The sequence below is a fragment of the Xiphophorus hellerii genome, chromosome 3, assembly GCF_003331165.1.
Source record: "Xiphophorus hellerii strain 12219 chromosome 3, Xiphophorus_hellerii-4.1, whole genome shotgun sequence".
Lineage (NCBI taxonomy): Eukaryota > Metazoa > Chordata > Actinopteri > Cyprinodontiformes > Poeciliidae > Xiphophorus > Xiphophorus hellerii.
The window spans coordinates 20572383-20589393 of NC_045674.1; the positions used below are offsets into that span (position 1 = coordinate 20572383).

At 38.6% G+C, this 17011-nt stretch overlaps 2 protein-coding genes across 2 annotated transcripts; both read right to left on the reverse strand.

The window, feature by feature from the left end:
• Positions 1-5925: 5925 nt before the first annotated feature.
• gpn2 (GPN-loop GTPase 2) lies at positions 5926-9620 on the reverse strand. The gene is made up of 5 exons (XM_032559377.1): positions 8779-9620; positions 7933-8089; positions 7686-7846; positions 6329-6459; positions 5926-6133 (listed from the first exon to the last, which is right to left on the reverse strand). Exons 1-5 carry the CDS (start codon positions 9196-9198, stop codon positions 6061-6063), a joined length of 942 nt encoding a protein of 313 aa, XP_032415268.1. The 5' UTR covers positions 9199-9620; the 3' UTR covers positions 5926-6060.
• An 886-nt stretch (positions 9621-10506) lies between these two features.
• On the reverse strand, positions 10507-13908 carry gpatch3 (G patch domain containing 3). Its single transcript, XM_032559375.1, has 7 exons — positions 13459-13908; positions 12013-12470; positions 11737-11911; positions 11281-11340; positions 11065-11186; positions 10860-10987; positions 10507-10756 (listed from the first exon to the last, which is right to left on the reverse strand). The coding sequence occupies exons 1-7, from the start codon at positions 13874-13876 to the stop codon at positions 10573-10575; spliced, it is 1545 nt and encodes a 514-aa protein (XP_032415266.1). The 5' UTR covers positions 13877-13908; the 3' UTR covers positions 10507-10572.
• Between the last annotated feature and the right edge of the window lie 3103 nt (positions 13909-17011).

Here is a 17011-nt window from a genome sequence, read left to right on the forward strand (position 1 = left end):
AGTGTCGCTCATTCATGAGATAAAGGAAAATAATTATTCTTTAACATCCAACTGTTTTCTATCCGTATAAGTGTAGATATCAAGAGAACACATTATATAGACGTGTAGCAATAATTTAAAGGCCCCAAACAGTCAAATGAATGCAGATTCAGAGTATGTCAGAGTGTTAGGAAAACATGGCTTACATGTTGTCATAATTTTACTTTTTTTTATATTTACATCCTTTTATATTTATTTCTGCACTGTCTGGTTGCGGTAGTTCCAAATGACATTAGGAAAATACACATTTGAATCATCATAGTAGAATACTGATTAAATTCATTGTGGTTACACTTTTCTCTTTCTTTTTCATCATCAAAATGTTCCCCACCACTATCCTTGAGCTCTATCATCTTGCATGACGTAAAAGCTATATAACATGCAAGTGTCAAGGGCAATGAAATTCCATTCAAATGGACAAATATATTATTAGGATGGAGACCATAAATAGAGATACATTGATTCACCAGAAACTGCTCCCAAATAGTCCTCTACTATTTTGACTTTGTATTGATACAAAATTTAGGAGGATTTGGGCCCAACTCATGAGTTTCTTTTTCATATTCCAAATGCAATAGTTTACAAGTTAGATACACATAAACTTGTCCACGTGGAAATAGCTTTTTTAAAAAACAACCTTTGTGTTTGCCCTATAGCGTTCCAAGAAATGTTTTCATCCATATAAAAATATTCAGTGTTATAACTATGCCAGACCTGAGTGAGACAGAGTGACTGAAATATGCCAAAAACAAAGAAGGCAGCTTGGACCATGCTTAGAGGAATTCTTCAGTCTGACATATTTGGGCTGGATTTGAGATGGGGCGATGACATCACCATACTGATTTGAGATGGGGCGATGGCATCACCATACTGATTTGAGATGGGGCGATGACATCACCATACTGATTTGAGATGGGGCGATGACATCACCATACTGATTTGAGATGGGGCGATGACATCACCATACTGATTTGAGATGGGGCGATGACATCACCTTACTGATTTCTTGCATGAAAATCCAACAAATGAAACCTCTTCACAGTCATATGGATTTCTGAAGCTTTAAAAAAATAAAACTTGTAAAACACAAACATGAAATACTCTGGGCCCCCTGAAATTAACTTCCTGGGTAAGCCCTTGCTAAAGCCAGGATGATTATTGTGATTCAACATATTGTGCTTCTTCAGATTTTGACATCTAAACCTGTTCATTTAGCATCTCCCTGTAAGAATCTACTCTGAAAGTGAAGTAATTTTGTATCCTGTTCAGGGTTTATTTTTAGGTTGCAACATTGGGTGGGCTAATCACCTTTAATAAAAGCTACTGGACTCACACTATTTTTTGGAGACAGTCAAAAGACATTTACGGTATTTTGGCAACCTGGAGGAGAGATTACAGTTCTGGTCTCATTTTCAATGATTTCAGAGACAATGAGTAACTCTGTCTCAGTCTAGGCGATTTTTTAAATATGTTTCACATTATATTTTTAGTCATTTTTCATGTTTTTATCTTGGCTGCTGTGCTTCACTTTTAAAAATATAACTTTTCCCTAAATGCAGATGATCAATTCTAATAATCTGAAATCAAAATTCAAACAATTGTTAAGGAATCATCGGTCATGAGGGGGAAACTAATTCATGTCTTAAATATAACCTTTCAGTGATGCAACTGTTGAAGCTCACTATTAAATGCACGTGAGTGAAAAGCCCAAAACGCTTAAAATTCACACAGATCCAGTGTGAGTACCAGTCTGTCTTACACATGTTTTCATCATTTCACATCTGTTGCATCTGTTCACTTTGCATGTCTCTCCACTGGCTTCTTCACGCAGTGCACTCGTTTCGCATCGTATTATTTCTATCAAGTGGGAAATACAGTTCTCCAAAGTGTTCAGATGAAACCAACTGGGCTTGGTTTCATCTCATTGGAAATCAGGAAGGCAGTTATCATTGTATCACGAGACAGTAAAGTTGCACATTTTTTTGAATGCCATATTAGGTCATGTGCAACATTTTGTCACGTTTGTGCCTCATGTTGTATCTTTTTTGTAGCCATTTTGGATGTGTTGAGGTCTTTTTGTGTCGCATTATATTTTAGATGTTTAAGTTAGGAATGGTTTGGGATGAGAATCCCAAGGTATTAGTATGAGCTTAAATATAATACACAAAGTTTCGCTGTATCATAATATAAACAAAGCATATTTTCTAGCTACATTTATTTCCAGCAGAAAAGCAAAAGTTTCCATACTGCTGCTTAAATAATACAATATATAGATTATTACAATGTTAACTTTGAAAGATAATGAATGACAATGCTTTCTGAATTTAAATGACTAGTGGTGAGGCTTTATGTGGCAGTATGGCTTTCTGCCCAGGGCGGCTCAGCTTAGGGAGAATCATGAGTCAGAAATATTGTCTTGGTTTAACAAGCAGACGTCATTCTCAAATATAGACCCTGAGAGAAACTGAAGATGTTGTTTTACACCGCATCTGACTGACAATCATGAAGGTAATATTTGATTTCCAACAAATTATTCAGCGTAAAATTAAAGAGCAGTTGTTAAAGAGCAAATGTTGGTCATTCTTGCAGAAGTCTGAACTGCATTTGCCAGTTTCTAATGGAAAATTACACATATTAAGACTGGTCAGTGCTCAGTTGAGTTTGTTTTCAGTGGACAGAGATTTTGTACAAAATGACTCGAGATGTACAAAAGTTGTTCACCGAAAATACAAAGCTAACATTTCCAGTTCATTGCACCAATTTAGATTTAGACAAGCGTGAAAACAATATATTTGTCCCAATTTAATAACACGAGTTCAGCGTTTTTTTGTTCCTTATGTTATCTACAGGTTACATGCTAACATAATGTTTAGCAGAACAGGGCTTCCAGTCGAGTGTGTTTGGTTGTGTGTGCGGATGGAAGGTCTAAGTGTGTGCAGCCAAATTGGTCTTATTGAAGTGAGGAGAAAGTGCATTAGTTATCTTTCAGCCAGCTGACCGACTGTACACAGCAACAGCCTGGGGAGGAGCAGCCTTCTTCCTTAATGCGCTGTACAGCATGATAAAACTTCCTCTTTGTCCTTTTCTCTGATGACTCATTTTAAGGATATTCAACTTTAGAAACATTATGACTAAAACATTTTAGCAGTTTTGAAACCATGATGTTTTTAAACCCTTGGTGTACACTGATGGTAAGATTAGTCCCTTTGTGATTATGTTAAACATTTTAGTAATGTTCATGATTAATGTAAGAGATTTACTCCACAATCTGTAGTCCTGCATCAAAATGCTAAAAACAATTTGAAATCAGCCAGTTTGTTTGTCATTAACAGTACTAATTTTTCATGCAGATAAATAAAAAAAATGAACCAAATCAGTTCATCTGTGTTTTTTTTTCTGTTGCTCTTTATCAGCACTGTTTTCAAGAGTATTTCGTAAAGAGAGGCAACACGCACAGGTTTTTCCACAGCAGAAGGAAGAAGCCTTGCAGCAAGCGAGACTACCAATGCACATTCCCTCCTGTTCCCTCCCCTGCCTGCCTGCCTGTCTGCCTGCTCTGCTCTCCTCTACCACCCCCTCTCCTCTTCTCTCTCGGTCTGTATCTCACTCCAGCAGAAACACACTCTCTGCTGAGCGTGGGGGGATGGGCGCACAGGCTCCTGCTCTCTTTCTCAGCCTGCTGCCATTGAACTGAACCAAACAGAAAATTAAAACAGACTTTATCTAGCCGAAATAAGACACGTAGGCAGCTTCAAAGTCTCACAACGACTAAGAAGAATTAACCATCAGAGCTCTCTGAGCTCTACAGGCAAATGAAGCAAACATGTTTTTTTTTTCTCTTTCCTCTGGCAGCACAGGGTGTGTGCTCTGCATTGAGCAGGGGTGGAATGGAAATGAAAAGTGTGGAAGATAAGGAAATCAAAGGGTCTTTTTTGAAGGAATAATTAAAAAATAAAAGTCATGAGACGCTCAGTTGTTCGATTCTGTATTGATATAAATTCTGATTTGGCATGTAAGTGGGACAAGAGTGGCTTTCGGTTTCTTTTCTCACTCTAGACACACACGCCAACACACACACACACAAAACTGTCTCTCTTGCTCTCTCTTTTCATACACAAACACACCACACATCTACCTCTAGGGGGCTTATAGAGGGAAAAAAAGGCAGGAAGTACCAATGAGGAGGCATACTTGATCACATGTACAAACACTGAAACACAATTTAACATTCTGCCTGACACACCCCCCTAATGCACACAGAGCTTTACAGGCAGGAAGCTGTCCAGAGATAATTTGCAGCCACATCACACCACAGAGGGTTAATGTGATTTCCCACATTTGTGCGAGGCTCGTGAAGTGGCTCACGCTTTATTTTAGTCTGACTGCAGCAGAGCGGGAAGACACACAAAAAACACACACACACACAAACTATACCCAGTGATTAATGTGCGGCTTGGATTGTCTGTTAGGTGGTGCAAAATTCATACATATGTAATTTTTAAAAACATATGTCGTATGGAAAGGGACACAATTGAAACTTGTGCTAATAGAAAACAGTTTAAGCCAGATTTAGAAAAAGGGAATATCTTCCATCCCAAAGACCAGACACAGGGCCAGTTGTGCAGAAACACAGATTTAATGTGGCTTCCTCTCCCCGCCTGACTTAATTTTTCTGCTTTGGCAAAAAGAAAGAATTGGAGCAGACTTTTGGGGATCTGGGAGCAGGTTTTTGCAAGCACATGTGCCATCTGCCGGCCAGAACCGAGCCAACACACAGCAGAAACGTTCAGCTATTGCTGCTTATCTGATGCGGTGCTGACGGCTTTGATTGGCGCTGGTCTGTGTTAACTAGTACTGTTCACTCCGTTCCTGCTTAGCTGTAAGGAATTACTTCAGCTTCAAAGAATTGCATTTGTAGCTGTTGCACTATGAATGTTGAAGACACCACCGCTTAATCTCGCATTTATTACATTTTATTTGGGTACAAAGCAAAATGTAGGTCTGCAGATGTATTGTGAAATAAACTCCACACTTATTTCAAGGGACAATATTGTACAAAATCAAAATTTTTGAGTTTTATAATATGTTATATTATCCACCACTCATCAGAAACATACATGCAGTGTTGAGTGCTTTGATTCTGTCATGCATGTTTGAGAAATCCTTGAATCTCCGGTGGCAACCATTCATGGTGCCTAAACGCTTGCTCTCATGCTGCCTTCTCCACAAAGCTCCTCCAGCTCCTTCAGACTAGCACCAGCAGCAATTAGCAAACACCAGATGTGCTGTTAAGCTCAGCGCATCTGCTGAGCTTAACATACAAGCTACATCTCATTGAAGGTAAAAAGGCTGTTAAAGCTTTAGTTGTGATGAAGGCGGAGAGTCAGAAAGATCGGGAGCTTCTTAAAGAGACAGAGGCCTAAATTCAAGCCTCTGTCTCTTCAAGTTTAAGTTAGCATAACTTACAATTTATTTTAATTTTTTTAATTGCATTTTTATAACTGAAGTTAACGTAGTTATTCTATTGCACTATAAAATGGCACTATGTGCCTAGAAAATACATCACATTGCCCCTTTAAACCAATCTGATCTATAACAAAATCAGAGGAATGTTTTAGTGATCATAGAAATGAACATCTTAGCTTCTCTGTTCCCACTGAAGAAAGGAATCCCCTCAAGATGATACCACCACCACCACGTTTCATATGAGACGGATGTGATCCTGGTGATTTGCAATGTTAGTTTTCAATTACATACAAAAAGTTCTGTCTTGCTCTTAATAGACCATAAATTTTAAATTGTGCTCTAGTTTGTGAGTGTTATGCGGTGCTATAGAACACATGGCCACAAAAAGCAAAAAAAAATCAAAACAAAGCTCTTTACAAGTTTCAAAATTGTACATTATTTATTTTTCATTATAATAAACTTTACATTATAAAAACTAACACAAATGCTGCCAAAACTGGTTCGGTGGTGCTAAAAATGCCTCCGGTTTTGTCCACTTCATTTGAGCTTTTCGTGTTACAGTTCCATCACTTCCTCCTCCACGGTCTTCTCACCGGTTTCAACATACCGCTCCTGCACGCCGAGAGTTCTAGTGGGTCAGACATTAAGGGAAAGCACATCAAAGTCCCACAAATGTTCAGTGCATACAATTATTACATAATTTTTTTGACATAACTGATACTTCTGGTGAGGTATGACCTAACGGCCAAAGAATGTTAAACTTTAATGTGTTTAGTTTGACTCTGAACCCAGATGAGTCACCGCAGTGGCTGAGAAAGGATACGAGCTGAACTGGAAGTCTGCCCCCACAGCCGCTGACATCATCGCCTGCAGATTCCTCTCCTCCAGGTCTCCGAAGCAGTACCCGTTGGCCTTGTCCACCGCCCGCAAGACCTGAATCATGCTGTCCTTGTCCTGGGGAGAGGAAAAGCAGTAGCATGTGATCTGGGGACTTCCCCGAACGAAATTCAGAGAAACTATCCCCTGACAAAACATGTGCCTAAAAATACTCTCACTGAAACCCTTGTCATACATTGTATGAGGACATTTCTATTTGCTGTTTCAGCATCTGCAATTTTTAAATTTTTTTTTTTTTAAGAGAGATTTTGATGTCTTTTAGAGAACACAGTGATCAGGCTTTCTCAGTCTCAGTCTCAAGTTTGGCTTTGTGAGATAAATTAAGATACATAGGAAGCAACAAAAAGTTGGACTTCTGATAAAAAAGCCAAGTTTCGCTCCTCTCTCACCTATTGTCAAAGATTAGACTTGCTTTAAACTCGCAACATGAGGAGTAAAAGTGAAAAAAAAAATCACTTTTAGTAATAATAGGTCAAATGAACGTTTACAGTCATGGAACAAATGTTAAGAGTCTGTATCAGAAGAAAACAACCAGATGATTCTTTGTTTATACGTCCTGTCAGGGAAAAAAGCAGCAGAAAGCCTAATGAATTTCTAACACTCCCGTCTCTTTACACATGACTGCTCCAATCTTCAGTTTCAAAGGCTACAGGTTTATTACTGACCTGTCTGAACATGTAAAATGAGTGAGTTTGAATTTGAAGGAGCTCATTAATATTAAGTTAGTATGAAGCTAATACAATAAAGCAAAACTGAAGACTTTAAACTGCTGGCAAAAGTTGCTTGGTAAGACATTCTTAAAATTTACTCAGGATTCTTACTGAAGCAAAACACTTTAAAGCTGATGGGAGCCACAAATGAAAGTAAAAAAAATAAATAAATAAAAATGTGAATTTTAGTATATAACAATTAGAGCACTTTAACTGCTATGAAATACAAAAGGCAAAACGTTTTATTCTTTTTAAAAGTATTTTTAATGATTATATTATAGACAGCGTTAAGTTTTAAATTATTCCTTATTTTAATCTTTTTGCAATAAAATCTTTTAGAACTGTGCGATATATCTAATAATCCTCATCACAATGCCAGTGTGTGCAATATCACAATTGTGAAAGACGGCTTGGATGCAATATTGAGTAGGATGTCATCAACTGAAGGGTCATCCCTTCATGCTCCAGTTAGATGGAGGCTAACTCCTTTTATTGTATGTTCGCAGCACCTGAGACATTAAAGCTCACAGAGTTTTGCTACATTTGTGAAACGACTGAAAGCTGCAGCGGTACCTGCACATTGAGAGGCACGAAGGACACGAGGCCGTAGTCTTGGATAACTTCCGCTAACTTTTCGTTAAGATGGCGAAACTTTTTAAAGAAGGGGTCTGCAGCCAAGTGATCGAGAAGATAGGTCAGGTCCATAACCTCCGTGTAGAAGTCAAGGTTGAATGCTGTAAAACAAAAAGTGGAGTGTAAAGCCATTTGACAGAAATTCTCCTTGCTTCTCGAGTTACAATGCGAGTAACTCTTTGCATACCCAGTTTTCCATATTGTTCAATCAAGTCCATCTTGGAGAGGATGTTGACGTGAGGAAGCTCCACGTGCAGCATGGTGGAGAGAGACGTGCACAGCACCGAGATGAACTTGGCCGGGTCGGCGCAGTAATGAGAGTCTACAAGGTGCACTGCTGTGAGCTGAACATTAAAAAAAAAACGCAAACAGTGTGACAGAATGAGAATCAGTTCATCTCGTTTTTAGTGTGTTAAATTAGTATGCCGTATACAGTGCCTTGTAAAAGTATTTATATTTATAGTTTTTTTTATTATCTGAACTTTTTCACATTTGGGCTAACACACTGGAAAACCATATTTCTCTGTGATTATATTTACAGTTGCTTTGGATTATGATTCTACAAGCTTCCAAATCTAGAAACTGATTTTTTTTGCCCATTCTTTTTAAAGTAACTACACCACCACCAGTCTTTTGCAACTTGTAGCATATATATATATATATTTAGCAAGGATTGAGCTGTAGTAAACTCCATCAGCTTTGACCAGCTTCCAAGTCCCAACCAAAACAAAAGCATCATGCACCACGTCTTACCATGGGGTGTTTTTTATCCCATAATGTGTAATGTTAGAGTTCCTGCACACACATTATTTTGAATGAAGTTCTTTACTTATGTTTTATGGCAACCCTCTCTGGCCTTTACGGAACAGCTGGACTTAAATATTGATATTAAAGTATGCAGATGTAGACCCTGTTTACTAACGAGCTGACTACACTGGAGTAAAATGGGGATAGGTCTGTGGCAAGACACCATATTTTTGAAAGTATTGCATAAAGAATGGGATCATTATTTATTATTGGTAAATAATCTTACTCTGAAATTCCACTTGGCCAGCTGTGAGAAAATATTCTTCACTGAACTCTGGTGGGTGTAAAGCTCCACCTGTCCAGGACAGTCAAACAAGAAGTAGCAGTCACTGTATTGTGTCAGCTTGCTCTCCAGCCAGTCCAGGTTGGCCTCCACGTACTCCATGCAGTAAAGAAGTCCACCATTAGGCCCGAGTTTCAGGTTCTCCATAACATCATCCAGAGTGACCAGCTCCGCGACGTCCACTGCACAGGAATAAGGAATCCCTTCGTTGGCTGGGTCCATGTTCACCACCACCACCTTGCGTCCCAGGCTGGTCAGGAACTCTTGCATCCCCCGGCAGTAAGTGGTTTTACCTGAACCTGGTGGGCCGATGACCACCTGACCGAAGCGCAGGGAGGGTTTGAGTCCAGGCTGAGCGGACATGGTGTGGAGGTGCTGCGAACTGGGTGCAGAAGCTCACGGTAACTGGGACCAGTCAGTCAGAGGGAGCAGGTGTGGCAGCATCAGGCTGTGTTGCTACCGAGGAGCTACTGTTGCTTCTGGTAACAAAAAAAAAAAAGGCACAAAAAAATCCGCTTCCTCGCACTAATAATTAAACTAAAAATAATAATAATAAAAAGTCCTGGACCTTCCTTCGATAAACAAGTTGAGTAAATAACCTAACCGTGGAAGGTTTACAAAAACCTCCAATTAAACGATACTTAAATAACTTATTGAGATTTAAGACGGCCTTAAAATCTACACCTAAACATCAATAAATATGTACCACAAAACGTCACGCAAGTATTAAGCATGCAAGCTTCAGTTGCTAGCTGTCAGGCTAAAGCTACGAATGACATCCGGGTTATTTGGGTTGTATTTCAAAATAAAGGCAGCGATTTCTTAATTCACACAATTCCTACGCGCATTTCATTTTAAATTGTAACACTTTATACTATTTTTTAAAACATCTGTCTTTCAAATTCCATCCTTGTTTTAATTAGATAAACAAAGAAAGTTAATTAAGAACTCACAGCAGGCATTTCAAAAGTGCCCTATATTTAGTCAATTGAGAAAAAAAAAAAAACATGCATCCAAATTATGTTTATGGTGAAGAATTGGAGGGATAAAACGGTATAAGGAGAAGAGGAATGTAATCTTTAAAGTTAAGGTACTCTGTTGATTAGTAAACTTTATGCATTTCTCTCTACGCCTGGACTCTATCCAGGGAGGGAGAGCCTAGATGGATATAATTTTTAAGTCTCAGTCAGACTTCTATCAGCTCTATCTCTGTGCAGTGATTTTCTTCCTGGGAGATTAAACTGTACCCCAGGTTCTATTTTTTTTTCTCCATTTCGTTGGCCGCTACCAAGTTTTCTCAAATTACTGCCCTTTATTAGCTCTGACCAGGTTTTTTTTTATTCCCACTTACAAAAAAAACATTCCCACATCATAATGCTGCCACTATCATATTTATAAGTGGGCCTAGTGAGTTCTGGGGGTTTGTTTTCCTCCACACAGTTATTAGGATGTCGACCACAATGTGAAATATTTGTGTCAGCTGAGCAAAGGGCCCTCTGGGATATGTTTACTTTGGATTATGACAAGCTGCAGATGATGGCTGCCTTCTTGTTATTCTTTAGTAAATGGCAGTTTCATAGTTTTAGTGCTGCAATTTAATATACCAAATAATTTTTACTTTGTGGAGTAACAGAATTATTGTGAGGCACATGGGGAAATATGGACACAAAATACATTTTTAAAAAAAAATTTTTATTATAAAAATCTAATAAATAAAACGGAGCTATACATTTGATGTCATCTTTTTGATCCGATGCTGCCACCTGGCTGCCAGCCTCTGTACTTCATGCTGGTGTTGGGTTGTCGCCTCCATAAGGTGTCGCCTTCATCTATGTCTTTGGGTTTGTCGTACACTGTACCGATGAGATAATCTGTTCTGGCCTTCTTCACAGGGTGCAGCACCAACTTTTCTCCATGATATCTGCAGCAAAAGAAATCCAGAATTCAGTTTCTTCCATTGTTAAGATGGCCCTTGAATTATATCCTGTCCGTTTATTGATTCTCTTTCAAGTATTCACACTCACCCAAAGCCTCTTTTGCAGTGTGGATGTTGGCCCTCATTCTCCAGGGCTTCAGGAATCCCAACCTGGCTGCTTCCCAGCCCTTCACCGTCCCTCCAGCCCTGCTGCTCCATCACTCGTCGGCCAAAGCCCTAATCACATAAAAGAAATGTGAGCAATATTCACACACAAGAGTACAGGAACATATGATCTAAATAAGCCTGCTTACTTTAGTAAACCTCTCAAAACTGCCAATCGACTGATTGTGCCCTGATCCGTCTTCCACACCGTCCCTCAGCCTGTTCTCATAGCGCATTTTTATGTAGTCGCGAGCATCCATGTCGCCTCCATCTATGAGAGGAACGGTTAGCATTATTCTGACTATCAGGTTAAAAGGTTATTTAGTCAAGATGACGATTATAGGTGATAGAAACGGCTCAGATACCTTTGTCATAGTAAACGCTCATGTCGACATCCCAGTCGTCTGCCGTTTGCTCGTCAAAATCTACAAAAAGAACAGATTCACATTATTTTACAGGGAAGGTAGAGATTAAATGCATCATTTTTTTCCAGCCATTTTTGTGTGAGCAAAATATGTTCATGTGCATCTCATAAAAGTAAACATTTTCCACAGCAAAAAATTAAATAGCATAAAATGTACATTTAACTTTTTTTTTGCTATATAATTACAGTAAAAAGTACTAGATCCACTGGAAGACATTTTTCACTCAAGACATTTTCTTGCAAAAAAATCTGCAAAAAATGTGTAACTGCAAAAAATCTGCCATGGAACAGAATGTGGAGCAATTCAAGAATTAAAACTTTTACAAGGCTCTGTATATTTCCAACTTTGAAAATCCTCTGGAAAAATAGAATTATATTTGCTGTTTTCATGTCTTACCTCCCTCTTCCTCCTGCCAGTACTGAGCGTCAGTGTAGAAAACCAGACCAGAACCTCCTTTTTCCCACTTTAGCTCAATCTCTTCCTCATAAAGCCTCTCCTTGCTTCGCTCCTGGCTGGTCACGTCGTCATGCAGGGCCTCGTGGCGTTCCCACTCTTCACAGCGGTCGTCATCCTGCAACCAGGCATTATTTTATAAACCCAAATGAAAAGATGATGGTTAGTTATGTACCTTAACGAAAAGATTGGCTTTTAAATACTCTTAATAAAACGTACATCATCTGCATTTGACTGCGTGTCCTCCCCTTCTTCTTCATTCTGCGTGTCGTCAGCCTCCGTTGTGTGTACATCGTCAGCCAGGTGTCTCGATTTTGAAGACGGAGCCTTCAGCGAGCCTGGCCCTGATACCTCGTGTCCGGCAGCTGTTAACACCGTCTCCTCTGTGGCAGGAAGGATGCACGTGTTGTGGTAGTGGAAGGGCACGTTTCCGTAGCGACGGCTGGAGCTGGTCTTTGGGAAAGTGAGACCCAGCTTTCGGATGAGGCGTGGAGGGAGGCGACAGGACTGGATGAGTTGGAGGAAGACTTTGATGGGCGTGCCCACGTTCCCGTTCTGCATCAGAGCAGGTGGGTTCAGCTCAGGCAGCCTGCTGAGGTCAGCTTCAGTGAAGAGCTCAGTGAAGGAGACATGGTGGCGATGCTCATACTTGGTTTTATAAGGGAAGGAACCTTCACCTGAAATGACATCGACAATGTTGGGCGCACTTTATCTACATATCTTTTTTCAACATCCGAGGCTCCATTTAAAAAAAAAAAGAAGATTTTTTTCAGCCTTAAACTTTTGGTTTGTTTTGAAGATTTTGTTACCATTATTCTGTAATGTGGGGAACTTGAGTACAAACCTTTAACAAAGACGAGTTTGATCATCTGCATGGGTTCCACAAAGCTTCGTTTGAGTAAAAAAGGGCAATTTCATTGTTGCTGTTTTTTGTTTAGTATCAGGACAGACTTAGATCAGGCATTATTTTAAACCCTTAAGATTTGTGTAAACATATTCACCTAATAAAGACTATTTACATCCCAGTTTGTGATCTGTAATTGTTTTATATTGTTTGTAAAAAAAAAAAAAAGAAGAAAAGAAAAAAACCTTATTAAAAAAATTAATTCCATAAAACTGTAATGCAGTGCCATAAAGAACCACAGATTCAGTTAAAAAAAATCCTGGTCAAAGAAGGTTAGGACAAGGAGAAAAAGCAGTGAAATGATCATCCTTTAAAAAAACATTTTAAAAAACATCTAGTGCATTTATCTATGGAATATATCAGCAAATGAAATCCCAAATCGCCCAGTACAACAAACAAAAAGTACTATTTTGATGTCTAAATTAAACATATCATCTAGATGAGATCTCATCAACAAATTCTAACATATTATTATTGTTATTAATGTTTTCTTTTAGATGTAGAAAAAAATGGCATTTTCTTTCTCCCAAAGATCCAGCTTTGGGGAGGGGGGTGATAACTTTCATGGATTTGAAAAGAGCGTGCATAAGAGCCCTGAGTCACGTACTAAGAGGTGAGATCATCGAGTAATTAAATTACTGCTTTATGAATTTAATGCCTATTTCCTGTCATAAGAAAATGAGTAATACTCCACTTCAACAATGCAATCAAATGACTGTCTCTTTTATGTATATATCTATTATATTGCATCACTCCCTAACCTTTGTCATGCGAGACTCTTATTCTCCTGATAACACAGCGTCTGGCCAGCCAGTTTCCCTTCGAGTTGATCCAGTGGTTCCCCGCATACATCCTGATGAACCTCTCAGCATGTTCATCATGGACTGAAACGATACAACAGCACGACCTCACCGCCACCGTCTTCGACTCGCAGCTGCTCTGAGTTGATTCGTGGGGTTGTGGGGACACGGAGCTAGCTTTCTCTCCGTCTTGGTCCACCGCAGGTTCGGACCCTTCGGGCTCTCTTAGAACTTCCGGTCGATGTCGGTAGTGAAAACAGTGAAAGCCGCCGCTCTCTATAAACTGGCTGAAATAATTTCTCAGGTCCGCCGAGTGGAAGGCTACGGGAATGTTGCTGATAGCTAGATACACAAGCGGTGCCGCTTCGCAGTCCGCCATCACTGTTTACGTTCTCGAACAAATTAGGAAACGTCACTTCCGTTACTGTGGCGGCTCTGCCACTGCCTACGCCACCTACTGAGACAATTCTGCTACTGCAAGAAACAAACCGAGGTTTATGGCAAGTCATTGTGACATATAGTGAAACCGAAAATAACGCATGTTTTTCAAAAAATGTTCTCCAGTAAAAAAAAAAAAAAAAAATCTGAAGCGTGTCAGCAGTTTGTAAAACCACATATCGCTGCGGTTATGGTTGCAAGTTAGTGGAGTATGTTTCTGCCAGCTTTGGATATCAGAGTTGAACTTGAGCTGTTGAAGTTCAGTCAACTTGGATCAAAACTATCTGGGAACACCAAGTTTTATGTCTTGTCAAGTCTTAAGAGTTGGACTTTGACTGGACAGCTCTAACGCATGAAATGTTTTGATCTTAACCACTAGCTCTATGTTTCATGTTTCACTGGTCTGCAGAAAGGCGCAACTCCTTTCATGTATTGTTCAAGCCTAACAGATTGGGAGAAACCTGAATTTCCCACTGAGAGACAAGAAAGGTTATTTCTATTCTATTCTATTCTATTCTATTCTATTCTATTCTGTTCTATTCAATTCTATTCTATTTAGCTCTACCCATCTTCCCATCAACTCTGACTGGCTTTTCTGTATGTACCCCCACATGTTGATGCTGCTATCACTGCATGTCTTTAATGGGATGGTGCCTTCACAGTGATATGCAGTGTTAGTTTTCTGCCATAAATAGAGCCTTTTGAATATACACCAGAAATTTCAGATTTGTTCTACTTTTATCAAAGAGGTTTCAAACACATGTTTTCAATGTTTCCTACATGGCCTGTGGCTATTTTAAGATGGGCTTCCTATGGTTTGCTTTCAACAAAGACTTTCTTCTCGCTGCTCTTTCATAAAGGCCAGGTTTGCAGAAAGAAAAACTAATATTTGTCCTGTCAACACATTCCCTCACCTGTGCTGTAGATCTCTGCTGCTTCTCCACATTTACAATAGACCTCTTGGCTACTTGTGAAGTTGACTGGTTGCACTGGATTTCATTTAGAAATACTAGATTAAAGGTGTGTTTGATACAAATGAGCAACCACTTTTTAAAATTTGTGTTGGTATAAAATCCCAAGTAAAACAGGTATATAGAAGTTTGTGGTTGTAATGTGACAAAGCACAGGATCTCTTATACTACTTTTTGGGATATCAATGGCTGAATAGCTGGTATAAGTGGAAATACTGTACTGAAATATCAAAATATGTTGAACGTGAAATTGACAAATCTCTAAAAGCAAACTTTTTTTTTCTTTAGAAACATCTATAAAAGCTGAAATCTCTATTTAAACTAGGCCTTTAGCCTCCTTGCTTTTTTTAACCATCTTGTTGCAGAGGTTTTGCAGATCTGCTCGGGGTTGTTGTCCTGCTATCTGACCCATTTTTAGTCGAGATTCAGCTGGTGGACATCATGTAACACGACCGATTCAGAAGTACCTCAGTACACGGTCAGCACGATGACTGCGAGGTGCCCAGATCACCTGAAACAAGTACATTCATTCCCCACCTGCTCGACAGGCTGCAGGAGGTGTTCATGCTGAACTGATGAACTGAGTTTGATTCCGTCCGAATGTGTTTCTGTACACTTTAGTCTCACCTGCACAGATTCTTCAGAAGCAGCTTTAAAATGAGAGTTGTGCTGGATGGTTGTTTTTTTTTTAGAGCAAAGAGACTTTCTCCTGGGGTCTCTGATTAAACTAAGCTAAGTTTAATCAGCCTGTTTTGTAATGAACTTTTCTGATTTGGTTTCATCGGGAGTAAAAAACTTGGCTCTCAATATTTAATTCTATATTTGGTTCTATTCCATGTATCGTTTAGTTGTGCACATCATGATCTGATCTTGGGGTGAACTTCCATTTCTGTGAAGACTGGTTTTAAGATGTCTTCCTTTTCTATAAAGTCTGCCGTAATAAAAAAACAAAGGTCCAGTTTAAGCATTTTAACCTATTTGGAAAATATCCACTTGAAACAAACTTATATGGGAAATCATGACGTCTTTTCTTCTTGTACAAACTTCTACCTTTCTAATTCAAAGAGGTCTTCACGCTCACTGATGATCGCTTATTGAGTGCCAAGAACTGCCAGCGTGTGGAAACTACCTACGCAGACTGAACTTTGTTTTTTACACAATGCTAATATTAAGATAAGTTTCAAGCTAAAGATCGGACACTAAGCTCCGCTTACTGCAAAAGTCAAATATTTCAAATTTAGTTTTGGAAAGGCTTATAAAATTATCTGCTTAATTACGATGTTTTCAATCTTTCACACAACCGAGTGTTTTTCCCTACTGTTTCACATTAAAGAAATGTGGTCAGTCAAAGTTCACTAACCCAGAGGCTAACCCCAGCTGTGGCCTTCAACTCAGACTTTATCATTATATTTTGTTAGTAATGGGCAGTAAAACTAAACTCAGTAGTCTGAACTCTGACATCATTTTTACACATCATTTGCCCCAGATTATTCAGCCGAAGTCATGGTCACTCTGGTTATGAGAGGATCCTACTAATGATTAGAAATATGTTTTGTTATTCGTGTTTCTATCATTTCACCTAAACAACCAGTAAAAAAGTGAACACTCCTCCTGATATTCTTCTTCTAAATGAAAAGTACAATTTTTTCTAACCAAAGTGGTCTTGTAAACTAATGTTTAATTTACATCTAGATGAAAAAATAATCTTGACATTGAAATATTATTGCTTGATGTTTAAGTTTTTTGTAGAACACATTGAAAATTTCTAGCATGCACAGATTCGTAGAGTACAATAGTATAATAAATGTGACACATAAGGTTTCCAGAGACAAAATTTTATTGGCGAAAAAAATAAATATTAATCTGATGTTATAAAAACTTTATCATCTTAATAACTTCTGTACTTCTTAAAACCATGTTATTGCTTTTGTCAATGAAGGTATCTAAGCTCAATAAATTTAAGTGTATACTTATTTCATTGAGGCCTATATAGTTATTGCATTTGCTATATTATATATCAAATTATAAATCATTATATTAAATTATATTAAATTATAAATCAAATCATAAATAAATCAAATTATAAATCAAATTATGAATTACAT

Coding starts and splice junctions, on each gene's coding strand:
- gpn2 (XM_032559377.1), bottom strand. CDS start 9,198: ATGTCCGCTCAGCCTGGACTCAAACCCTCCCTGCGCTTCGGTCAGGTG. Junction 7,847..7,932: donor TGAACAATATGGAAAACTGG/GTATGCAAAGAG, acceptor TTTGTTTTACAG/CATTCAACCTTGACTTCTAC. Junction 6,134..6,328: donor GCAGACTTCCAGTTCAGCTC/GTATCCTTTCTC, acceptor CTGACCCACTAG/AACTCTCGGCGTGCAGGAGC.
- gpatch3 (XM_032559375.1), bottom strand. CDS start 13,876: ATGGCGGACTGCGAAGCGGCACCGCTTGTGTATCTAGCTATCAGCAAC. Junction 12,471..13,458: donor AAGAGTCTCGCATGACAAAG/GTTAGGGAGTGA, acceptor ATGTCATTTCAG/GTGAAGGTTCCTTCCCTTAT. Junction 11,912..12,012: donor CGCAGTCAAATGCAGATGAT/GTACGTTTTATT, acceptor GCCTGGTTGCAG/GATGACGACCGCTGTGAAGA.